At 36.7% G+C, this 27,705-nt stretch overlaps 1 protein-coding gene across 2 annotated transcripts in view; it reads left to right on the forward strand.

The window, feature by feature from the left end:
• Positions 1-27,705, forward strand: part of PIK3C2G (phosphatidylinositol-4-phosphate 3-kinase catalytic subunit type 2 gamma) — a 406,235-nt gene that overhangs the window by 352,115 nt on the left and 26,415 nt on the right. For both annotated transcript variants that reach the window (XM_082351876.1, XM_082351875.1), the window contains one exon: positions 18,682-18,776. In XM_082351876.1, the coding sequence (XP_082208002.1) occupies positions 18,682-18,776 (95 nt within the window). The remainder of the gene's footprint in view (positions 1-18,681; positions 18,777-27,705) is intronic.

The following is a 27,705-nucleotide window of genomic DNA, read 5'->3' on the forward strand; positions in this document are numbered from 1 at the left end:
TGGCCTTCTCTACGTGCTCATAAAGAATTACTGAGCAAATAACTGATGATAGAAAGAACAATAATGCGAGATATGTTAATATTCTCTGTCAAGGTAGCTTGCCATTTTTATAAAAAGGACAAGAGAGAAGAAATCAACACCCAAATTTATGCTACTTCACTCACCATTTTATGTGGAAAAGCCCTGGCACAAGGAATTCAGTGCTTCCCAACCACTAGAATTCTCTTGAAGTATCACCTGGAAAAAAAATCTATAAGTTACTGCATTAAATATTACAGACACCACACCCAACCAGGGCACTAACCAGAAAGTTGATAGATTTTATCTTGTATATTCTTTAATGACAGACTGTTTAAACTCCCCACAAATTAATATTGCCCTCATGCCAAACAATACCTCCAGAAAAATAAAAATTATCCACCAGTACACAACTCTGACACACAGAAGATTGATTTTTGTCAAGATATAGAAACAATGTCATAGGTAATGGAGTAGAACATGATCAAAGACAACAGTTGCCAGCGTTAAGAGGATGAATTAATGAGCTTGTTTAGACTCCATTGATAATTACAAATGATGGCAAACAGGAGTTTTCAATCATTACCTCACACCACTACCTCTCCTTTGAGATGTTAATTTAAAAGGGAGCTTGAAGCCATGCAGTCTCCATGGCAGGGTCTCTCTGGTTAATGTTCTAGCTACTTGCTGTGGCAAAGCCCAGACCAATTATCTGTAGGTTGAAGTATCTTATCCAGGTTTTCAATTTAAATTTTAATGATATGGAAGGACAAGAGGTGAAGGGTTAGGACTACTTGGAAATAAATGCTTGTATTAAGTTATTTTTCAAATTTTCAACTGAAAGCTTTAAAATATGCATTTTGCTATACTATATCATATAATCTCATGTTTTTAATTAGAAGATTATTTTAGATTTTTACTTGTGGCTGATCTGAGAAGGAAAAGATGGAAAAAAGATGAGAGTTAGAGGACTTTCTCTAATTACCCCATGTCTAATAGCTGGTGTCAAAAGAAATCACTTAAAATCTAACAAATCAAGCAATAAAAAAATCTTAGCATATGTAATATTAGTGTTAGAGAAACACTGAGAAAGATCACAACATTGAATATATCAATAATTGGGTGGTAGATCAAAGTAGATGAGAAAGATTATGCACACTAATTTTATCTTTGTTTCTATTAGGAAACAAATATTGTGAAAAGAATATTAAATAAAAGTAACCACTAGAACAAAAATTAAAACTTCCCTAATTATCATAAGTACATAAAAATAAAAAGAAATTACTTTGTGAAAGACTTTCTTTAAAAACAAAAATGTTCTATTTCTTTAATAACTTAAAACAATAAGAACAAAGAGAAAACATATCTATTATATCAATAAGTATAAATAGGCTTAACTCATCTATTAAGAATATTCCAATTGGAGTGAAAGTGAAAAGCGTAACTCTAATGTAAAAACACACTTAAAAGAAATCACTTTAAAGTGATCTTAAAAGATTGAAAATTAAAATAAAGGCATAGGTATATTAGGCAATGCAAGGACATGGAAACCAGAAGCCACAGTCTTATATAAAAAAGGCAGAATTTAGTCCAAGAAGCCTTGAATTAAACAGGAATGGAACTTAACTATAGCAAGTACAATTCTCAATAAAGATATAAGCAGTTAGGACAACATATCAAATATGACAGCAACATGTATAAAACATAAATTATGGAACATACAAGGAGAAACACACAAAAACAAACTAGTAATAGGATATTCTAATTTGCTTCCCTTGATTTATGAAAGACTGAGTAGAAAAACATAAGTGACACATAGAAAAACTAAATAGTAAAATTAATAAGGCAAATTTTGTTAATTTGTGTCAAACTCTTTATCCTAAAAATAGAGAATATATCTTCTTTTTAAGTGCCCATGGAACATTCATGAAAAGAGGTTATATATTAGGTCAGAAAGGAAATTTCAATATATCCTCAAAAGTAGAAATAGTATGACGTATTCTCTAATCATGAGACAATACAGTGAGAAATCAATGGAAAAATTCAGAAAGCTAAATGATACTTAAATTTGGAGACATAAAAAATTAAGCTCTCTTGAACATCTCTTGGGTCAAAAGGACTTATAAATCAAAATTGCAAAATTTCCAAAGAAGGGCAGTAATGAAATACCACATCTCAGAAACCATGAGAGAAAGATAAAGCAATGCTCAGAGGGAAATTGGAACAAGAGGCACAAAACAAACTAAAGGACGACAAAAAGAAAAACATGGACAAAGATAAAAGTAGATTTATGATTTAGAACACAGAAAACAGTAGATTAAATAAATCTGGAAGTTAAAAGTAAACAATAAAATAAATAAGCCACTAGCTAATCTAATCAAAAGAATGGAGGCAAATGCAAATACACAAAATACAAAAGGAGAAGCAAGAAGTAACCATAGAAAGAGATGAAATTGAAGAGTAGTACCAGACTCTGTTCAACTTTACAAAAATAAATTTGTAAATGTCTGAAATAGGCAGTGTTCTAGGAAAACCCAATTTACCCCAGAAAGATCAAATTAGATAGAATAAATAGAAAAAGTTTCAAAAAGCAACCTTTAAAACAGTACCAAGTTCTGATGATTTCCAGAGGGACTATGCCAAACTTTTAAAAAGCAGATAATTCCACTGTTAGTTAAACAATTCCAGAACAGAGAAAAGTTAGGAAAATTTTCTGTATTACTTTTATGAAGCAAATAAAGTAGTTATGCCAGTAGCTTCAAGGATTACAAGGATTGCAAAAAAAAAAAAAAAAAGGAATCACAGGTTAACCTCACTTCTGAATATAATGGAAAATTCTAAATAAAATATTAGCCAAAATAATCCATCAGCACACTAAAGGAATATAATTCATCATGACCATAAATGCCAGAACATTTCAATGCTGGTAATGCACATAGTATATAATACACATTATCATATTAATAGATTTAAGGAGAAAATAGCATGGTCATCATTACAGACACTGAAAAGGTTTTTGATAAATTTCAATAAACTTTCCTGATAAAACACTCAAATAAAAATAAATGGGTAATGCCTTAACAGGAGAAAATGTATCTATCTTGGCTATCCAAAACCCACATAAGGAATGCAGAGAAATAGTGGAAAACTACTTCCACTAGAGTATAAAATAAGGCACTATGCCCTTGAGCATCACGATTACATTACATTGTACTGAAAGTATTAGCCAACATGTGATTCATCCGTCCCCTCTTTTGAAGGTCTTTGCTCTAAATTTGCCTTCTCAATGAGAAGTACCCTGATCATCCCATCTAATATTGCAATCTGCCTCGTATTCTGGAAGATCCCAGTGCCTTCATCCTGTTGTGTTTTTTTCCTTATCATTAATCATATTCAGCATAATATAAATTCTACTTATTTATTATGTTTATTGCTTTTTTTACATCTCCCCCAATACTATAGAATTGCCAAGAGAGGGATTTTGTCTAATATGTTCCAAAGGCCTAGAACAGTGCCTTGTCCATAATAGGTCAATAAATATCTGTGAACTGACTAAGCTATTTTAAATGAAAGAAAATTAGAAGCATAAACTTTGGCAAAGAGAAGACAAAACTAATTACTGTTTGCCAGTAATATGATCACATACCTAGAAAAATGAGAATCAACTAAAAATCTATCACAAATGATGAAATTCAACAAAGGTATCAGGTACCAACTTCATATATAGATATCTATTGCATATATATATATATATTATTGTTACATATATGTAATAACTAGTTAGAATATATAATAGAAGAAAGACCCCCATTATAATGGCAGCAAAAAACCCCCCAGAAAAACAAAACAAAACAAAACAAAAAAACCTAGGAATAAATTTAACAGGAAAAGTGCCATACCAAATGAAGAAAACTTTAAACACTATTGAAAGATGCCTTGAACAAATGGAAAGACATAGCATACTTTGGGTAGGAAGATTCAACATCATAAAGATGTCAGATATTTCCAATTTAATTTTGAAATATAAAATTTTAAACTACAAACAGATTTAAGTATTTTTTATTGAAGTATAGTTGATTTAAAATATTATATTAGTTTCATGTGATGGCGTAATGGTTCAATATTTTTATAGATTATACTCCATTAAAAGTTATTACAAGATAATGGCTTTAAGTCCCTGAGCTATATAACATATCTTTATTGCTTCTCTATTTTATACATAATAGTTTGTATCTCTTATCCCGTACTCCTATCTTGCCCCTCCCCTTTTCCCCCTCCCCACTGGTAACCACCAGTTTATTTTCTGTATCTGTGAGTCTGTTTCTGTTTTGCTATATACATTCTTTTGTTTTACTTTTTAGACTCCACATATGAGTGGTATCATACAATATTTGTCATTATCTGACATTTCACTAAGTATAATATTGTCTATGTCCATCCATCTTGCTGCAAATGGCAGAATTTCATTCATTTTATGGCTGAGTAGTATTCCATTGTGTGTGTATGTGTGTGTGTGTGTGTGTGTAATATATATATATATATATATATACACCACATCTTCTTTATCTTCTTTATCCATTCATATGTTGATGGACAGTTGAGTTGCTTCCATGTGTTGGCTCATGTACTACTGCCAAGAACATTGGGGTGCATGTATCTTTTTGAATTAGTGTTTTTGTTTTCTCTGGTTATATACCCAGGAGTGGAATACTGGATCATATGATAGTTCCATTTTCAGTTTTTTGATGAATCTCCACAGTTTGCCATAGTGGCTGCACCAATTTATGTTCCCACCGACAATGTATGAGGGTTCCCTGTTCTCCATGTCCTTGCCAACATTTATTATTTGTAGACCTTTTGATGATAGCCATTCTCTCAGGTGTGAGGTGATGATATCTCATTGTGGTTTTAATTTGCATATCTCTAATGATTAATGATGTTGAGCATCTTTTCATGTGTGTGTTTGCCATCTGTGTATCTTCTTTGGAAAAATGTCTATTCAGACCTTCTGCCCATTTTTTAATCAGGTTGTTTGTTTTTTTGATGTTGAGTTGTATGAGCTGTTTATATTATTTTGGGTATTAACCCCTTATCAGTCATATCATTTGCAAATATTTTCTCCCATTCAGTAGGCTGCCTTTTCGTTCTGTCAATGGTTTCCTTTGCTGTGCAAAAGCTTTTAAGTTTAATTAGGTTCCATTTGTTTATTTTATTTCTTTTGGCTTAGGAAACAGATCCAAAAAAATACTACTACACTTTATGTCAAAGAGTGTTCTGCCTACGTTCTCTTCTATGAGATATATTGTTTCACATCTTACATTTAGGTATTTAACCAATTTTGAGTTTATTTTTGTATATGATGTGGGGAAATGTTCTAATCTCATTCTTTAACATGTATCTGTCCAGTTTTCCCAGCACCACTTATTGAAGAGAATGTCTTCTCTCCATTGTATATTCTTGCTTCCTTTGTCCTGGATTAATTGATCACAGGTGCATGGATTTATTTCTAAGCTCTCTATCCTGTTCCATTGATCTATGTGCCTGTTTTTGTGCCACTACCGTGCTGTTTTCATTACTGTAGTTTTGCAGTATAGTCTGAAGTCAGGAAGTACGATTCCTCTAGCCTTGTTCTTTTTTTTCAAGATTGCTTTAGCAATTCAGGGTCTGTTGGGGTTCCATATGAATTTTAGGATTTGTTCTAGTGCTGGGAAAAATGTCATGGGTGTTTTAATAAGGATCACATTAAATATCTAGATTGCTTTGGATAGTACAGCCATTGTAACAATATTAATTCTTCCAATCCAAGAGCATGAGGTATCTTTCCACTTCTTTGTATCACCTTCAATTTCCTTCATCAGTGTTTTATAGTTTTCAGAGTATAGGTCTTTCACCTCCTTGGTTAACCTTATTCCTAGGCATTTCATTCTTTTTGATGCAACTGTAAATGGGATTTGTTTTTTTTTACTTTCATAGTTCATTTTTACTATATAGAAAAGTAACAGATTTCTGTATATTAATCTTATATCCTGCAACTTTGCTGGATTCCTTTATTAATTCTAATAGTTTTTGGCTGTAGACTTTGGGTTTTTCTATATAAAGTATCATATTATCTTCAAATAGTGACAGATGTACTTCTTCCCTTCCAATTTGGATGTCTCTTATTTCTTTTTCTTGTCTGATTGCTGTGTCTAGGGCTTCCAACGCTATGTTAAATAGAAGTGGTGAGAGTGTCTTGTTCCTGATTTTAGAAGAAAAGTTTTCAGCTTTTCACCATTGAGTATGATGTTACTTGTGGGTTTGTCATAAATGGACTTTATTATGTTGAGATATGTTCCCTCTCTACCCACTTTGATGAAAGTTTTATCATGAATTGATGTTGAATTTTGTGAAATGTTTTTTCTGCATCTATTAAGATTCTCATGTGATTATTATCCTTCCTTTTGTTAATGTGGTGTATCACATTGATTGATTTGTGAATGTTGAACCATCTTTGTATCCCTGGAATAAATCCAACTTGATGGTGGTGTATCATCCTTTTCATAGATTGTTGGATTCATTTTCCTAGTATTTTGTTGATTTTTGCATCTACAGTCATCAAAGAAATTGGCCTGTAATTTTCTTTTATTGTAGTGTCCTTGTCTGGTTTACATATCAGGGTAATGGTGGCCTCATAGAATGAATTTGGGAGTTTTCTTTCCTCTTCAATTTTTTGGAATAGTTTGAGAAAGATAGGTAGTAGTCGTTCTTTATATGTTTTGTAGAATTCCCCTGTGAAGCCATCCGGGACTTTTGTTTTCTGGGAGATTTTTAATTACAAATTCAATTTCACTGCAGTGATTGGTTTGTTCAAATTGTCTGTTTTTCTTGATTCAGTCTTGACAGGTTGTATGTTTCTAGAAATTTGTCCATTTCTTCTAAGTTATCCAATTAGTTGGCATATGACTGTTGGTAGTATTTTCTTATGATTTTTTAAAAATCTGTGGTATCAGTTGTTATTTCTCTTCTTTCATTTCTTATTTTGTTTATTTGGGTACTCCCTCTTTCCTTCTTGGTGAGCCTGGATAAATGTTTATCAATTTTGTTTATCTTTTAAAAAAACTAAATCTTGGTTTCATTGATCACTTATGCTTTCTTCTGTATCACTTAATCTGCTCTTCCTTCCTTATAGTGTGTTTTTTAATTTAAGCTATTGAATTCTTCACTTCTGATTTTTAAAAAAATATTTTCTAGTTACTTGTTAAAATTTTCACTGTGTACATGTATTCTTTACCCTAATTCAATTAACATTTTTATTGCCAATGCTTTGAATTCTTTATCTAGTAAATTGTTTATTTCTGTTTCATTATTTGTTTCTTCAACCGTTTTCTCTTGCTGTTTCAATTGAGAGCAGTTCCTTTGCCTTTTCATTTGCTTAACTTTCTCTGCCTCTGTGAATTTAGATAAAACAGTTACCTGTTGCAGTCTTGAAGGGGTGTTCCTATATGGGAACATCCCTAAACATACTGTATGTGCCCAGTGCCTTTAGTGGGAGAGCTGGATTTGACATGGATGCAAATCACATCTTTCCTCAGGGTGTGCTGACAGCTACCACCTTGGTAGAGGGTGGGGCTGGAAATGGATGGTCTTAGAGCTGGAGTCGAGTGTGAAAAAAATTACAGTTGCCTTTAAGTGTGGGTTTTCCCCTAGCCCCACACTGGAACCCTTGCCCCAGAGTGAGGGAATGTTGAAGCAAGGGGGTCCACGCAGGTTGTCAGCTTGTGTCGGCCACAGCAGAGGTCCTAGCTGTCTCTGCTGCACTGCCTGTGCAGGCACCTGCAATTTTTTCCCTCACTCAGCTCAGGTGCAGCCTTAGGTGCAAGTCTTCGTCATCCTTCTCAATCAGTCACTGTCACCAGCCTCCACCACCCTCCTTTCCACTGTGGAGCCACAGCACAGGACAGGCAGGGCCTGCGTGGACTCTCAACATGTACCAGGGCATGAGCTGTGGTGGAGTGGCTGCTCTCAGAGATCTGGGCTGCTTGTGGTGTGCTTCTTGAGGAAGCACAAATGATGGCCTCTGCCATTCCACCCAGGCTTGCCCAAGCTCTGGGTAGTCTCTGTATCCCTCAGTTGTGTCTTATCCCCAGTATTGGTTGCCCCAGATCGAATACCACATGATGATGTGAAGTGAATGGGGCTGGAGTGTTCACTCAACATGGGCTGGGGCATGCACCAAGGTGGTTGCAGGAAACCCAGCAACCACTAGATCTTTCTGCCCTTCCTGGGGTCAAGCCAGCATGCATGTGCTCCTCAGGAGCAGAATTCAGCCTTCTCACAGCTCCCCTGTTAGTTCCAGTGGTCCTCCAACCAGCCAAGGGGGCGCTTCTCCCCTGTATAGGACCCCAGGACTGGGGTGCCCAATCTGGCTCTCACTGCTCACTCCCAAGGGCAGGTGTCTGCCCAAGAATCCTCCCTGTTCCTCTGGGCCCCTCTCAGGGACAAAGATCCCAACCCAATTGCTTTTCTTTCCTTCGTACCTGATTACATGTATATCTTTCTTACAGCCTTGATTGTACAGGAGTCCTCTGCCAATTAGTTGTTTTCAGTGAGAATTGCTCCACATATAGATGTATTTTTGATGTGTTCATGTCAGGAGGTGAGTGCCACATCCTCTTACTCCACCATTTTGACTGATCTCCAACAGATTTATTTTTAATTACATAAGCTAATTCTACAGTTCATAAACAAAAATTAACAAAGAAAAGCCAGGAAAATTAGCAAAACAAAGAGGTGAGTTTAGCCTTATCAGATATAAAAACACATTACAAAGCATCAATAATTAAACAGTGTGGTGTCAGTGCATAAGTAGATAAGCAAGTAAAACATAATGGAATGTCCATAAATAAAGTCAGATATATTCAGGAATTTAATAGTTGCCCAAACAAATAAGAGAAAATTCAACAAATAATGTTGGCATAGTACACTTCACACCATATGCCAGGATAAATACCAAATGAGTGAAAGATTTTAAATGTATATAATGAAACCATATATATGACAAAGAAAAAATGGAAAAAATCCTTTTTAATCTTGGGATGAGCTGCTGTAGCTATGACTACAAATTCAGAAGCTATAACAATTCTGCATGATATAAAACACTGTAGCAAAGCTCAAGAAAAGCAAAGGTAAGTGACAAAATGGGGGAAATATTCGCAATTTATCACATACGAAGGGTTAATTATTTAACATGTAACAATCTCCTATAAATTGGTGAGAAACAGACCAATGACCAAATAGAAAACTGTGTAAAGAATACGAAAAAATAATACACACACACACACACACAAAACATACAAGTGGCTCTTAACCAAATGAAAGAATCCTCAAGGTCACTCATAAGAAAAATGCAAATTACAACTACACTGATACCATTTTAACTCATCAGATGGGCAAAAATTCAAAAATTTAATTAACAAGCTTGGTTATAAATCAGCAGACACTCATACACTGCTGGTGATAATGCAAATTGGTACAATCTCCATGGAAGACAATTTGGGAATGTTTACCAAAATTAAAATGCTAATACCCTATGACCCAGCAATTCTGCTGTTGAAATCTATCCTATGGTATTTGTGCACAGGTACAAAATGATACACATTCAAGGCTATTTATTGCAGCATGGTTTGTAACATCTGGAAAGCATTCGGAACAACCCACTTGCCCGTCAATGGGTAAAGTGTTAAATAAATTATGCTATTTCCTCATGATGGAATAATGTGAAAGTATATTTAAAAAATAAAGAAGCTTTGTATTATTGACATGAAAGTATCTCCAAGACTGTTGTGTAGAATAGTAAATATGCTATTCCTTTTTGGAAAAATGGGGAAGAATAAAAATACTTATTCATATTTACTTATATGGAGAAATTCTGGAAGAATATGTGTCCATCTGGAGAAATATATGGAAAACGAATAAAATAATAATGGGGAGGCAGACCTTCAAATGGCAGAGTAGTAAGACATGGAGATCACCATACTCCCCACAAATGCATCAGAAACACACCTACATGTGGAACAACTCCTACAGAACACTGACTGAATGCTGGCACAAGACCTCAGACTTCCCAAAAGGCAAGAAACTCCCCACATACCTGGCTGTGTAGCTGACAGAGTCTTGGTGCTCCGGGCAGGTGTCAGGCCTGTGCCTCTGAGGTAGGAGAGCTGAGTTCAGGACATTGGTCCACCAGAGACCTCCCAGCTCCATGTAATATCAAATGGTGAAAGCTCTCCCAGAGATCTCCATCTCAACACTAAGACCCAGCTCCACTCAAGGACCAGCAAGCAACAGTGCGGGGCACCTTGCCAAACAACTAGCAACAGAGGAACACCACCCCACCCATTACCAGAGAGGGTGCCAAAAATAATAATAAGGTCACAGTCACCCCAAAACACACCACCAGGCATGGTCCTGCCCACCAGAAAGACAAGATCCAGCCTCATCCACCAGAACACAGGCACCAGTCCTCTCTACCAGGAAGCCTACACAACCCACTAAACCAACCTTAGCCACTGGGCGCAGACACCAAAAACAATGGGAACTATGAACCTGCAGCCTGTGAAAAGGAGACCCCAAACACAGTAACTTAAGCACAATAGAAGACAGAGAAACACACAGCAAATGAAGGAGCAAGGTAAAAACCCAGCCGACCAAACAAATGAAGAGGAAATAGGCAGTCTACCTGAAAAAGAATTCAGAGTAATGATAGTAAAGATATCCAAAATCTTGGCAATAGAATGGAGAAAATACAAGAAACGTTTAACAAGGACTTAGAAGAACTAAAGAGCAAACAAACGATGATGAACAACACAATAAATGAAATTAAAAATTCTCTAGAAGGAATAAATAGCAGAATAACTGAGGCAGAAGAATGGATAAGTGACCTGGAAGATAAAATAGTGGAAATAACTACCACAGAGCAGAATAAAGAAAAAAGAATGAAAAGAATTGAGGACAATCTGAGAGTCCTCTGGGACATCATTAAACGCACCAACATTCGAATTATAGGGGTCCCAGAAGAAGAAGAGAAAAAGAAAGGGACTGAGAAAATATTTGAAGAGATTATAGTTGAAAACTTCGCTAATATGGGAAAGGAAATAGTCAAACAAGTCCAGGAAGCACAGAGAGTCCAATACAGGATAAATCCAAGGAGAAACACGCCAAGACACATATTAATCAAACTACCAAAAATTAAATACAAGGAAAAAATATTAAAAGCAGCAAGGGAAAAGCAACAAATAACATACAAGGGAATTCCCATAAAGTTAACAGCTGATCTTTGAGCAGAAACTCTGCAAGCCAGAAAGGAGTGGCAGGACATATTTAAAGTGATGAAAGGGAAAAACCTACAACAAAGATGACTACCCAGAAAGGATCTCATTCAGATTTGATGGAGAAATTAAAACCTTTACAGACAAGCAAAAGCTAAGAGAATTCAACACCACCAAACCAGCTTTACAACAAATGCTAAAGGAAATTCTCTAGGCAGGAAACACAAGAGAAGGAAGAGACCTACAATAACAAACCCAAAACAATTAAGAAATGGTAATAGGAACATATGTATTGATAACTACCTTAAATGTAAATGGTTAAATGCTCCAACCAAAAGACATAGACTGGCTGAATGGATACAAAAACAAGACCCGTATATATGCTGTCTACAAGAGACCCACTTTAGACCTAGGGACACATACAGACTGAAAGTGAGGGGAAGGAAAAAGATATTCCATGCAAATGGAAATCAAAAGAAAGCTGGAGTAGCAATTCTCATATCAGACAAAATAGACTTTAAAATAAAGACTATCACAAGAGACAAAGAAGGACACTACATAATGATCAAGGGATCAATCCAAGAAGAAGATATAACAATTGTAAATATTTATGCACCCATCATAGGAGCACCTCAATACCTAAGGCAAATGCTAACAGCCATAAAAGGGGAAATCGACAGTAACACAATACTAGTAGGGGACTTTAACACCCCCTTTCACCAATGGACAGATCACTCAAAATGAAAATAAATAAGGAAACACAAGCTTTAAATGACACATTAAACCAGATGAACTTAATTGATATTTATAGGACATTCCATCCAAAAACAACAGAATACACTTTCTTCTCAAGTGCTCATGGAACATTCTCCAGGATAGATCATATCTTGGGTCACAAATCAAGCCTTGGTAAATTTAAGAAAATTGAAATCGTTTCAAGTATCTTTTCCAACCACAATGCTATGAGACTAGATATCAATTACAGGAAAGAAACTGTAAAAAATACAAACACATGGAGGCTACACAATACGCTACTAAATAACAAGAGATCACTGAAGAAATCAAAGAAGAAATCAAAAAATACCTAGAAACACATGACAATGAAAACACGATGACCCAAAACCTATGGAATGCAGCAAAAGCAGTTCTAAGAGGGAAGTTTATAGCAATACAATCCTACCACAAGAAACAAGAAACATCTCAAGTAAACAACCTAACTTTACACCTAAAACAATTGAGAAAGAAGAACAAGAAAACCCCCAAGTTAGCAGAAGGAAAGAAATCATGAAGATCAGATTAGAAAGAAATGAAAAAGAAATGAAGGAAACAACAGCAAAGATCAATAAAACTAAAAACTGGTTCTTTGAGAAGATAAACAAAATTGATAAACCGTTAGCCAACTCATCAAGAAAAAAAGGGAGAAGACTCAAATCAATAGAACTAGAAATGAAAAAGGAGAAGTAACAACTGCAGAAATACAAAGGATCATGAGAGATTACTACAAGCAACTCTGTGCCAATAAAATGGACAACCTGCGAGAAATGGACAAATTCTTAGAAAAGCAGAACCTTCCAAGACTGAACGAGGAAGAAATAGGAAATATAAACAGACCAATCACAAGCACTGAAATTGAGACTGTGATTAAAAATCTTCCAACAAACAAAAGCCCAGGACCAGATGGCTTCACCAGCGAATTTTATCAAACATTTAGAGAAGAGCTAATACCTATCCTTCTCAAACTCTTCCAAAATATAGCAGAGGGAGGAACACTCCCAAACTCATTCTACAAGGCCACCATCACCCTGACACCAAAACCAGACAAATATGTCACAAAGAAAGAAAACTATAGGCCAATATCCCTGATGAACATAGGTGCGAAAATCCTCAACAAAATACTAGCAAACAGAATCCACCAGCTCATTAAAAGGATCATACACCATGATCAAGTGGGTTTTATCCCAGGAATGCAAGGATTCTTCAATATACACAAATCAATCAATGTGATAAACCATATATAACAAATTGAAGGAGAAAAACATATGATCATCTCAATAGATGCAGAAAGAGCTTTGGACAAAATTCAACACCCATTTATGATAAAAACCCTCCAGAAAGTAGGCTTAGATGGAACTTACCTCAACATAATAAAGGCCATATATGACAAACACACAGCCAACATCGTTCTCAATGGTGAAAAACTGAAACCATTTCCTCTAAGATTAGGAACAAGACAAGGTGGTCCACTCTCACCCCTATAATTCAACATAGTTTTGGAAGTTTTAGTCACAGCAATCAGAGAAGAAAAAGAAATAAAAGGAATCCAAATCAGAAAAGAAGTAAAGCTGTCACTGTTTGCAGATGACATGATACTATGTAAAGAGAGCATCTTAAAGATGCTACCAGAAAACTACTAGAGCTAATCAATGAATTTTGTAAAGTAGCAGGATACAAAATTAATGCACAGAAATCTCTTGCATTCCTATACACTAACGATGAAAAATCTGAAAGGGAAATTAAGGAAACACTCCCATTTACCATTGCAACAAATAGAAAGAAATACCTAGGAAAAACCTACCTAAGGAGACAAAAGACCTGTATGCAGAAAACTATGACACTGATGAAAGAAATTAAAGATTTTACAAACAAATGGAGAGATATACCATGTTCTTGGATTGGAAGAATCAACATTGTGAAAATGACTATACTACCCAAGGCAATCTACAGATTCAATGCAATCCCTATCAAACTGCGAATGGCATTTTTCACAGAACTAGAACAAAAAATTTCAAAATTTGTATGGAAACACAAAAGACCCTGAATAACCAAAGCAATCTTGAGAAAGAAAAATGGAGCTGGAGGAATCAGGCTCCCGGACTTCAGGCTATACTACAAATCTACAGTAATCAAGACAGTATGGTACTGGCACAAAAACAGAAATATAGATCAATGGAATGCACATATGGTCACCTTATTTTTGATAAAGGAGGCAAGGATATACAATGGAGAAAAGACAGTCTCTTCAATAAGTGGTGCTGGGAAAACTGGACAGCTACATGTAAAAGGATGAAATTAGAACACTCCCTAACACCATACACAAAAATAAATTCAAAATGGATTAAAGACCTGACTGTAAGGCCAGGCAGTATCAAACTCTTAGAGGAAAACATAGGCAGAACACTCTATGGCATAAATCACAGCAAGATCCTTTTTGACCCACCTCCTAGAGAAATGGAAATAAGAACAAAAATAAACAAATAGGACCTAATGAAACTTAAAAGCTTTTGCACAGCAAAGGAAACCATAAACAAGATGAAAAGACAACCCTCAGAATGGGAGAAAATATTTGCAAACGAAGCAACGGACAAAGGATTAATCTCCAGAATTTACAAGCAGCTCATGCAGCTCAATATCAAAAAACAAACAAGCAAATCCAAAAATGGGCAGAAGCCCTAAATAGAAATTTCTCCAAAAAGACATACAGATTGCCAATAAACACATGGAAGGATGCTCAACATCACTAATCATTAGAGAAATGCAAATCAAAACTACGAGGTATCACCTCACAACAGTCAGAATGGCCATCATCAAAAAATCTACAAACAATAAATGCTGGAGAGGGTATGGTGACACAGGAACCCTCTTGCCCTGTTGGTGGGAGTGTAAATTGATACAGCCACTATGGAGAACAGTAGGGAGTTTCCTTAAAAAACTAAATATAGAACTACCATACGACCCAGCAATCCCACTACTGGGCATATACCCTGAGAAAACCATAATTCAAAAAGTCATGCCAAACGTAAAATAGATAGCTAGTGGAAGCAGCCGCATAGCACAGGGAGATCAGCTCGTGCTTTGTGACCACCTAGAGGGTTGGGACAGGGAGGGTAGGAGGGAGACACAAGAGTTTTGTTATAAAGCAGAAACTAACACACCATTGTAAACCAATTATAGTCCAATAAAGATGTTAAAAACAAAAAAGAGTTATGTACCACAGTGTTTATTACAGCTCTATTTACAATAGCCAGGATATGGAAGCAACCTAAGTGTCCGTCAACAGCTGAATGGATAAAGAAAATTTGACACATATATACAATGGAATATTACTCGGCCATAAAAAGAAACGAAATTGAGTTATTTGTAGTGAGGTGGATGGACCTAGAGTCTGTCATACAGAGTGAAGTAAGTCAGAAATAGAAAAACAAATACCGTATGCTAACACATATATATGGAATCTAAAAAAAAAAAAAAAATGGTTCTGAAGAACCTAGGGGCAGGACAGGAATAAAGATGCAGACGTAGAGAATGGACTTGAGGACACAGGGAGGGGGAAGGGTAAGCTGGGACGAAATGAAACAGTGGCATGGACATATATACACTACCAAATGTAAAATAGATAGCTAGTGGGAAGCAGCCACATAGCACAGGGAGATCAGCTCGGTGTTTTGTGACCACCTAGAGGGGTGGAGTAGGGAGGGTGGGAGGGAGACGCAAGAGGGAGGAGATATGGGGATATATGTATATGTATAGCTGATTCACTTTGTTATAAAGCAGAAACTAACACACCATTGTAAAGCAATTATACTCCAATAAAGATGTTAAAAAAACATAATGATAATAATGGGAGGAGTGGGTGAATAGGTGTTAGGAGTGGGAGGAAGGCTTTTTACTGTATGCTTTAAAAATAAATTTTCATTTTTGAATCATATGAATATATTATATCTGAAAGGAAGTTAAAGTTTGAAATGATATTTTTTAACATTAATGGACACATTATGCATAATAAGCCCGGATTAGCTGCTGTAGTACCATGCATTCAAGCGTTTCAACACAGTCATTCTTTGGATCAATAATATTTTAACAGTTCTTGGGGTTACTATAAATGGTTAGATTAAGCATGATTAGATCCCCCAGAATAACTTGAAGCAGAAAAATCAAGATATTCTAGCATCTTCTTGTCCCTGTGAAGGGATTCTCAAAAGTCTCCCTCTCTGGGCTCTTCATTTAAATTCTTTCCTTTAGGTTATTGACCCCTTGTTGCCCCTTACAGCATGATGTTCAAAAACATAGTTTTAGAGATCATTTGACCCTGCCTAAACTTGGACCAAAATACCTCAGTTTCCTCATGTGTAAAATGGAGGTAACACAAACTTTGTAGGTTTGCTGTGGGGATTTAGTGAGTTTATGTACGTGAAACTCTTAGCCCAACATTTGGCACACAATAAGAATTCTAAAAATCCTAAGTACCTCTACTATTACTACATTGACTACTAAGACTTCCCAGTGGCCTGTATTTTCAGTGGGTTCTAAAGTCTGACATGTTTTGATGGATACTGTGATTACTAATCTTGCATGAAAGGTTTAGGGTGGAATATCATCTTCAGTCAATTCAAGTAACAGTTGTATGATTATCATTTAGACACTCACCCATAAATTTATGCTAATTTCCTGTCTGAATTAAAGCTCCTCTAATTAAACACATTGTTTCTAATTAATAAGCCTTTCACTCTTTAATTCAAAAATTATGTTCATTGTGCATCAAAAAGTATCAGCATTTTTAGCATACTCATACCAGAAGTTCAACTACATTTTTGTATTATGAAGTACAATTTACCCAAGTACTACAGTCAAAATTATCTCGTAGTGTCTCAAACTCACAGCGTCACTCAGTCATCAAAATCAAGATATTTTAAGGAAGAATGTTTTTATTATATTTACGTAATTACCATTTCAGTTGTAAGAAACACTCAATGTGAATTTTAATTATTTCAATGTCAATAATCCACATTAACAATAAAATTAATTAATATTACCTATTTAGAATGTGTAAACTATTCTAACAAACATGCAAAAGGCTTTGGGAGAAGAAACATAATGCTCAGGTTTAATTTTCAAATGTTAGGATTAGAGAGCTAAAACTGACTATCAGAAAACAATGTGGACCCCAATGAGCCCACCACAAAACATTGCCAAATTCCTTATTAGTAGTAAATTTCTTCTTTCTGAATTCCCTCAGAAAACGTACAATCAGAGATTACCAAGGGAAATATTAGAAAACTGTGAGTTATGCTTAATCCTTGGGCTATAAACTGAAAATTTTTAATTAAAAAACTAAAGCCTTCGTTTAAATGTTGGAATGATATAACTTGAAAGGAAAATTGAGATTACTTTTGTCATTAAGTAAACGTTAAGTGCAACTTTATGGAGCAAGCACTGATTTATATATCCCTTGGGGAAATAGGAAAAAAAATAAGCCCTAAGGGAGATTGTAATCCACTAAGCAAATTGAGACATGTAAGGTAATAATTACAATATAAATATTAAGTGATAAGGGCTGTGCTAGGGGAGTTCAGAGGGTGGTGACCACAGAAACTCTTTTGCATTTTAATTAGGCCTTGTAGATAGGTAAAAATTCAATAGCCAAAAATGGTGGAAGAGATCATTTTAAATAAAGGGAATAATATGAGCAATGTCTGGAAGGAAATAGCAGAGCATGTCTGTAGAACTGAACATACGGACTGCAGTATGAAATAATAATAATGGGAAATAAGACAAACGGATTCAATAAGAAGCAGTAATACAAAACTGCAAAATTCAGACTTTTTCATAAGCTATGGAAAGCTATGAACAGTACTTTGATTGAAGAGTAATTTTATAAAAGTTGCCCTAGGAAGATTATACTGGTAATTGTGTACAAATACATTTGGGTTCTGGAGGAGGGGAAGAGACTGTTCTAGTAGTTCAGGCAAAAGATCCATATGCATCTGAACTAGGCACAGCAGAACTGGAAAGGAAGAGCTGAGTGTAAATATATGGAGTAATTGCAAACATTCATTGAGAGATTACATTGTGAGAACTTTTGAATGTTATCAGTTAATCATCTCAACTGTCCTGAGGTAGATAACTATTATCTCCATTTTACAGAAGTCGATTAACTTAGTCATGTTGACACAGTCTTTAGTATAGTGCTGGGACCTGCACCCCAGACTTCACTGACTTCTAAAGCCAACACTTTCAACCCCTATGTTCTCTAATACTTTAAGCTCATTGTACTGAATGTTGAGGAGAAAATTGCGGCCAAAAATGACACTGAGGTCTCAGGCTTAAATAATCGGGAAAATAATGGTATCGATTGAAACAAAACATAGAATATGAGGAGGTAGAATAGATTCAGGAAGATTAGACACAAATCCTATCTTAACCAACCCAGTTTCCTGAAGAGTATTATGTTTTCAGTGTGATATGAAGAATGTTTCTTTTTCATATTATTCATTGGTCCTGTTTTAGTCTTTGAATGTTCAGTTTATCCTGTGATCAGCCACTTCCAATTTAACCCACTGAAACTCTACTGTTTCATCAGGTGAGAAGTTTCCTGACAAGAAGCCTAAGGTGCAGTTAGTCATAACATACGAGGATGCGAAGCTGACCATACTTGTGAAGCACATGAAAAACGTTGTGAGTTTATCTTATCTAATAAGAAACATGTAAACCTACATTTAGAAATCACTTTCTTCCTTTAAGCAATTAATGTCAGCATTCGTGAGAGAAATGAGGCCAGCCACCGAGTGTAAGTAAGGAACAATGGACCAGTTACAGTGTTCTGCCTCAGTGTGATTGTGATCCTTGGGGGAAGCCTATAAAATATTTCACAGGGAAAGTCCTAGAATGAAACCCAGACTTTATTCAAAATGAAGTGTCAGGACAAATCTAGTGAAAAAGATTTGAAAAAGCAGGACTAGCTAGAGTATTAAGAGCCAAAAGAATAAAAGCTATGTCCCAAGAATTTACACCTCTCTCACCACGCTGAGCTTTGTGGAAGACTGACTCGTCTCTTTGAATAGTGCCAGCACCTTCTCTGGGAAGCCAGGAGCTCTTAGTGTTTTCCCACAGATTGCCACTGAGTATCAGTTATCATATTCTGATGTAATTGCCCAAGGATATTTCTTTTCCCTCAGAAAGTAATAATTTCTTTGATGACAGGGACCCCATCTTTGCATCCCCAGAACCAAGAACGTCAATGGTAGTTAGCCTCTAAGGAAAACTAAAAGCTGCTTTCTCTATTATACCCCATTCCTTCCTGAAGATTGGTCGAGTCAGAGAGGTAAGGATGGCAGCTGGGCCATGTCATTAACTAAGAGAGGGAGCTTTCTTTGTCACAAGGTAATTGATTAAAGGTCTGAATCTGGGTGCAACAAACAGAAAAGGGTAACTCTAAGCCTCACCCATTTCTCTGGTCTTTTGCTAGCCTAGCAAAACAGGTCCTCCACATGGTGAAACTCCCCAGGAGACTCCACCAACGTGGAGAAAGTCAGAAGCACTACTTTAGCTCTCTCCTTTATGCATATAAATCTCTAAGGATGCACTTTGAAGGACTTAAAGGAGCAAACTCTTCTCAACATGACGTGCATTTGGAACACACTAGAACTTAATAAATATTTGTTCATTGAACAAATATTTGGCATAACTTTCAGGGATTGCATCCTTTACAAATTAGCCAGATATCCAAGGATGCTTGTTTGTAAATCTGTGGTGTTTGCAATCAGCAATTTTTGTAAGAGCTGGGCAAATATTATCAAATGTGTTTTTGTAGAAGTTTTACTCATTAAAATAATTATTTTCGATTGCTTTTGATAAATTAATCAGCTTAGCTGAGAATAGCAGTTGTTTAAGAAATTGTTAGGCTGGGAAATGAAGATTAAGTTAGATATTTTTTATAGCTGCATGTGTGTTCGTGGACTTTAAGCATCTGTATAAATATACATGATAAAATAATAGACTATTAAGAAATAGTGTTAATCAAGTTAACAGAACTTATATATGTGTATGATGTATAATTGTCAATTGAAAACAGTCCTCTTGGAAACTATACATATATTTCAGTAATGCCATTGCTCAAAACATTTTAGGACATGCCTGTTGACATTGCTTTTAGATCTGCATATAAATCACACAATAAACTTGTTGATACTATTCAATAGTCATGCCTAATGTTTGATCAAAAGCAGTATTAACCAACTTGGTCACCCATTTTATTCATCAGCTAAATCCCCCAATTACTTTTGACAGTTTTCAAAAATGCATTTTACACTCAGATGAAGTTGCACTACCAATAAGTATATTCAAAACCAGTGTGATGCAGGCATAAAGGTGGGGAGTAAGTGACTAAGAGCAAGAGTTTAAGATTTAGATCAAGTTATGGGTAAATGGAAGATGAGCAGGTGAATCCTATAAAAATTTGAAAACCACTTAGGGCCCCTAGAGCCTGTACATTGCCAGTGCCCTCGGAAGGAAAGCTGTTAATAATGAAGTCATGCTCCCTACTGGTTCTTCTCTCCTCCTCAATCTTTTAACATAGCCCTGGAACTCCTCTTTTTTTATTTCCAGGCTTGTGGCTTTAAATATCACTTACATGTCTTTTTCTTCCATATTTTATAATTCTAGCTTGAAAGTCTCCCTAAAATCCAGAATTATATGTACAACTGATTACTCAACAACTCTATTAGAAATTCAATAGGCAGCACAAATTTAATATACATCCAATCAAACTTCTGATTATCGCCCCCCCTAAACCTGCTTCTTTGGCAGCCTGTCTCACCTCTTAATGGCACCTTCATCCTACTAGTTGCTCAGGTTTAAATCCTTAGAGTCCTTTTGACTGCTCTCACAAACTACATCCAAATTTATCAACAAATTCTGTGAGCTCAGCTTTCAAAATAAATCCAGAATCCCACCATGTTTCACCTCCACTGCTTACCACCGTTGGTTCAAGCTACCATCATCTCTCACTTGAATTATTGCTGTAGCCTCTTAACAGGTCTCCCTGCTTCTGCCTTTATATCTTTTTAGTCTCTTCCTAACCTAGCATCCAGAATACTCCTTTGAGAATAAAAGTCAAATCCTGTCGTTCCTCTCTCATACGCCTCTGGGGAAGGAATCTCATACCACTTACAATGAAAGCCAAGTATTGGCGCCCTTGACCTCTTCTACCTCACCTCATGCTACAGACTCCCTGAATCACTCCACTCCAGCCTCAGTGATTTTCTTCCTATGACTTGAATGTTTTTGCATGTTTCTGCCCCAGGACATTTGTACCTGCTACTCAGTTTATCGGGACTGCTCTTCCCCAGGCCCATGACTCAAATTCTCATGGTTCAATCTCACATGTCCTAAACAACTATGTTTAACTGTCACCTTTTCTGTGAGGTCCTCTCTGACTCCCATACGTAAAACTGCAAAACCACCCCTGTTGGTTGGTGCTTCCAAACTTCCTTTCCTACTTTATTTTCTCCACTGCCCTGTATCATTGCTGTAAACCTGGAGGCTAAAGCAAGGCCAAGTATATAGTAGGTGCTCAATGAATACTTTGTTAAATGAAAGAATGTTAAATTACTTCTAATGTGAACAACTAAGAACTAAGACTTTTTTCACCTTCCCCAAATCATCACAACAAAGTTCTCATGCTTTGCATTTTTCACAGCTTCTCTTAAATGACTATTTTATTTCTTCTGCTTATCTGAAGACAGAGATAACATTATAATGTAAATGACAGAAAAATCTATCTGTAAATTCTCATCATATTTTCTTTCTCATTTCAAGTTTTAACTAATTGTTTATTTTTTTAAACTTTAGTATTTTCACATGCTTGAGTAATCAGACTAAAGAAGTTGTGCTTGATTTTAATATTAAAATGAATTATTCTGCCTGCAGTTCTGTTATATTTAATAGTGAGTTTGATGAAAAGAATTGTTTACCTTATATTAAATCCTTGAAGCTTTCTCTAAGAATTACTTCCCTCCTGTGAATTCACAAGCTAAAAAAAATTGCTAAAATTTTTTCCTTTCAAAGCAGCACAATATGATTTATCCTAGTGAACAGAGACTGACAAAGTAATGCAGGTATCTAGAAGCTTGGCCAAGATTATTTTCAATAATTTTTTAGTTTATTTAACAGAGAAACATAGAAAAACCATTTAGATTTGAAATATGTTTTTAAATCTTTCTAGTGTTTTCCCATGTAGCCCACTTTAAAATGATCTCTTCCATTGACTTCTGCAATGTCTCTCTATATATTACAATGTCTCTCCTGGTCTCATGGATTCCCCTAGTTTTGTGTCATTTCTAGACTGTTTTCTTCTACCTGCTACAGAATAAGCCCATTCCAGAAGGCTCTAAAAGTAATCAATAAGGATGCCAGACTCCCTTCTGATATTGAATACGCTCACATTATGAGAGTCTCTTACTCTGTAACAGAATAAGAAGTCATTTCAAATGAGGAGCAAGTCATGTCAGGGAAATCAGGATATATCTCAAATGGAGTGCTGTTTAATCCTTTCATAAGACACAAAATCGCAGAAAATCATTACTGTATGGAAATTAACAGAAGAGAGAGAGAAGTAGTCAAACACAACAAGAACCCAGGCTAAACACACACACACATTAAAATTTTATTACGTTTTATTTTTTATTTTAAAGAATTCTTGCAATTTTACTATGTATGTATAGTCTGGGGGTTCTTGTTTTTAAAATCCACATTCCTGGATGCAACTCCCAGTGACTATGATTCTGTAGTTTGGGTTGGAATTTCTACATCTGCCTTTTACAGTCTTCTCCTGGTCTCATGGATTCCTGTACTCTTTCATGTCTAGACTTGTTTTCTTCTCTCCTGCTCCCAAATACGAGCATTTCAGAAGATTCTCTGACACAAGTGGTCCATGGACACACTTTGAGAAACATATCTCATGGCTAATTACCCCATAAATGGCACTCTGCATACAATGGGAGTTCTGTACTTAGCACCAAGTGACTTGTGTTGCCCACTGGTGTAAAAGAGACAACACATAGACTTGGTGAAGGTAACAAAAGAGGGTTGTGAAAATAAATCACAGATGATGGCAATATTCGACATGTAAAAATAACAATGTTCTATGTATCCTTTTAAAAACTTCTAACTTCTCATTCTGTGCATTCATTCTTATCCTGAGTTCTTTAAAAGATGTTTACAGTCATTACCCTGGACTCTTTCTCGGGTAGACTGCCTATCTTCATTTCACTTAGTGCTTCTTTTGGGGCTTTATCTTGTTCCTTCATTTGGAACATGTTCCTCTGCTACCTCATTTTGCCTAACTTGCCGTTTTTATTGCTGTGTATCTCGTAGGTTAGTCATGTTTCCCGACCTTGGAGAAGTGGCCTTTTGTAGGAGACGTCCTACGCATCCCGGCAGTGCACTCCCCTCTGGTCACCAGAGCAATATGTTCTAAGGGTGCCCCCTATGTGGGCTGTGTGGGTCCTTCTGTTGTGGTGGGCTGACTACTGAGGGTGGTCTGGTGGGCTTGGTTGGCCCCCAGTCTGGCTGGTTGCCAGGCCCTGCCTTGTGCAGAGGCTGCCAGCCACTGGTTTATGGGGCCTGTCACAAGGCAGCCAGCTGCAGCACCCCAGGGCCCTGAGGCTAGTGCTGGCTCACTGATGGCTGAAGCCAGGTCCTGGGGTTAGTGCTGGACGACTGTCAAGCAGAGCCGGCTTCTGGAGTCTGGTTGTAGCGCCCAGGAATCCCAGAGTTGATGTCAGATTGCTGGGAAGGAAGGGGGGGAATGGGGGAGAGGCCTCCTGACACAGTTGGGTACAGGGTCTGGGCTGTCCCGAAGCTTCTGTTGGCCTGTTAGTTGGCAGGGCCAGGGCCCAGCTGGTCCCAGGGCAGGTTCTGGCCTTGGTGGGCGCACTAGGTTTGTAGGCTGTGGAGCTGCCATTGTCCTGTGGCTAGGGTCCACCTGCTGGTGGGTGGGGCTGGTCCTGAGGCTAGTGCAGGCTCGCTGGTGGGTGGAGCCAAGGATTCTGGTGGTGTTTTCTGCCCACTGGTGTGTGGGGCTGGTTCCTGTGTCCTCTGGTGGGAAGGGCTGTGTCCAGGGGAGGCTGTGGGCTCAGGAGGTCTTAAGGCAGCTGTCTGCTGGTGGGTGGGACTGTGTCCCTGCCTAGTTAGTTGCTTGGCCTGAGGCGTTCCAGTGCTGGCGCCTACAGGCTGGGAGTGGGGGCGGGGCTGGGTCCTGAGACTAATAAGCTAGAGGGAGGATTCCAGAATGGCACTTGCCAGCACTAGTGTCCATGTGGTAGAATGTGCTTCCCAAAATGACTGCCGCCAGCGTCTGTGTCATCAGGGAGAGCTGCTGCTGCCTCCTGCTTCTCTGGATGACTTTCCAGATCAGCAGGTAGGTCTGACCTAGGCTCCTTTCAAATCACTTTTGCCCTGGGTCCCAGAGCTTGTGAGATTTTGTGTGCACCCTTTAAGCATAGAGTCTATTTCCCTCAGCCCTCTGGGACTCCCAAAAGTAAGACCTGCTGGCTGGCCTTCCGGAGCTTGTCTTCCCGATGCAGGACCCCCAGGCCGGGGAGCTGATGTGGGGCTCAGACCTCTTACTCCTTTGGGAGAACTTCTGCAATTTTAACACATTATTGACCGGTGGATTTTTGCAGGAACTAACGCCTGTGGCTGACGATTTTTTACCTAAGTGAATATCGAAACACCTGCATTTGAGTAAATATCAACCACTTTTTTTGCACTTAATGTATTTACTTGAAACTTTGTACATGTCTTACTAAAGCATTCTAATATTTCGTTAGAGTGTGATAGGCAGTATAGCAGGCACATCTGTGCAGGGGAACAGAACATCTATTACAAATATACCGTGTTTCACTGCACTTTCCCCTGGAAGAGCAGACTCTACACTTACTGGTGGCAATTTTTTTTTTTTTTTTTTTTAGTCCTGTGGGTATTATTCCCTCTAGAATATGTTCTTTATTTTACCTGATAGTTGACAAGGTGGGTCTTTGCGGGAGGCTCTTTTAGAAACACCACAAGAAGGACCAGGTGCAGGACTACCACTGCATTCACCAGGATGGTCAGTTACCCATTCTCTAGCTACTGCTAACAAAAATTGCGTGTAAGTCATTTTATTCTGTGCATTAAGGCTACAATAAATTTTAAATGCATTGAATAAACCACAGTTACTCAAATAGAAACCCACTTTTTTATACCATTTTCTAGTTTTCCAGAGGACACTGAAGTTTGCCAGATATTGATCAGATCGATCAACTCCTTTCATATATTTATTATACTCTAATATACAAGTGGGCTTAGTTATCTGATGGCCAGTCCTCCTGTCTTCCTTTCCTGTAGATGGTATAGAGGCATCATGAATAGTTGTCACCATGCGAACTAGCCTCTTGTCTTTCCGTATAAGAAGAATCACTTCTTCCTTCTGTAAGAATGTCATTTCTCCCCTCCATAGATTTTTAGATTTCTCCTTAATTGGTTTGGTAGACCACGATTCTCTCTTATAGTCCCACGAACTCTGGTTTTATTTTTCAACAGTATTTCAGATGTGGACACACTGTTGTAAAAATTGTCTCAGTAAATATGGTGCCATGAACAAAGGTAAAGTTGTAGGACCAATAATATTGTTTCTTGCAGTTTCTTTCCTTCACCCATGTAAATCTCAAGGTTGCATATATATCCAGTTTCACTTTCGCTAACCATCCTGACCAAAATTCCATATTTTGTAAATTTTCTGGCATTATAGGTTTTGAATCTGAGACATCCTCACCACTTTATCATTGCCTCGTCAAGTGATAGCTCTTGTTTGGGTATATAGATCGATTGAAATTTTGGTAGAAAATAATCCAAAAGAGGTTTAACATTTGAAATTCTGTCTGCAGGAAGTGGAGTTTCCGAGTTATCGTTAAAGTGAAGAAATTTCATTATGTGTTCGAATCTTCTTCTTGTCATAATCTTTGGAAAGATAGGTGTTTCAAGTAAGGGATCAGTCGACCAATATTCTTTCCAGTGTGACTTTCTTATTTGTCCCATCAAAATTATTAATCCAAGAAACATCTTCCTGTCACTATTGGTTACATCAGTCCATTTTAAAGCCTTATCATACTTTTTATATGGTTTTTTATTCTGTCGGGGATACAAGTTTGTTTGAGAAGCGACCAACTCGAAAAAGTCATTACCAAAGATTAATTCTGTTATTTCACTAACACTTTGCGGGTTATTACATTCAATAGTTACACCTGACATATCTGTAAAGTCATCTAATTTTCCTGAAATGTTGTCTTCAGTCCACTCTTCTGTAGAAGCAAAGGAGCATTCTCCAGCACCGTGAGTTTCATTTTCACTTTCCGTATCAGAATCAATCACTAAGGTTTTTTGTCTTTTTGTTGGTCTAATATTCACATTGTCTGAATCAGAACTATATTCCGAAGAACTGTCATCTTCTGAGACACTAGTATATATGTCGCTCGGACAATCAGAGAAAGTATCTGCATAAAATTCACCGAAAAATTCTTCTTCACTCAAAGGTTTGCTGTGTGTCATTTTTGAAAATTTTACGGTAATAAACTTGAATTTATAATATACACAAGTTTGGAACAAAAACCTAATGGGGCAAAATGTGAATGATAATGACAATCATAAATTGTATAATGAACGCTTGATCAATTTTAAGCTCTGACAACTTCACACGGTGATATTAATTGTATCACTCTCTGAAAATGTATTGATACATCTCTGGTCAATAAGTTATTAATTTTCTCCTGTTTGTGGATTGCTTACCCAGGAGTATAGGACTAGACTATATTGTGACTCCTCCCCTCCTACCTGTCTCATTGTGGTTGTAGAAGATCTTTTCTGGTAGGTTTCAGTCTTTTTTGTTGATCGTTGTTCTGTAAATAGTGGTAATTTTGGTGTGTCTGTGAGGGGGTGTGAGCTTAGGGTCTTTCTACTCTGCTGTCTTGGCCCATCAATCCTGTGCATCTTTTTAAACTAATTTGGCTAAGTTCTCTGACTATCCCAATTCTTTTCAATTTTTTAAAATCTAGATTTGTAAAAGAAATTTGTCACTTCCCCATCCTAGATTCACTTTATCTAAATAAATGTCAGTTTCTTGATAAAGGGCAATTTTCTAATAATAATTATCTCATCGATTATATTTGGTTTATATTCCATGAATAAAAAATTGTTCTTCCAGAGTTGGCCCATTACGGCATTGATTTCCTGTTTCAAAGAATAAGATGGAAAGCAATGGATAGTGAAGAGTACCCAGCCCAGATATAGATATTTTATTGTGTTTCATGACTTTTTTTAACCAAAGAAACATTAACCCTCAAAGATTACCAATTATTTCTTAATAAAACAAATCATAAATTGTTCTATAAACCTATGATAATTGGTATGATAATGGTCATTGATCTCTTTCCAATAGCCAACATCTTTAGTTCTTCTTTCTTGAACTTTTCTATTCTCAGGCTCTCCATAAAACTTCACTGTCTGTACCTTCTCTAAATCTCTTTCTGAGGCTTCCTTAGCACTTATAAATTTAAACTAGATAAGGTAC

This window comes from Balaenoptera borealis (genome assembly GCF_965194805.1).
Source record: "Balaenoptera borealis genome assembly, chromosome: 13".
Classification (NCBI taxonomy): Eukaryota; Metazoa; Chordata; class Mammalia; order Artiodactyla; family Balaenopteridae; genus Balaenoptera; species Balaenoptera borealis.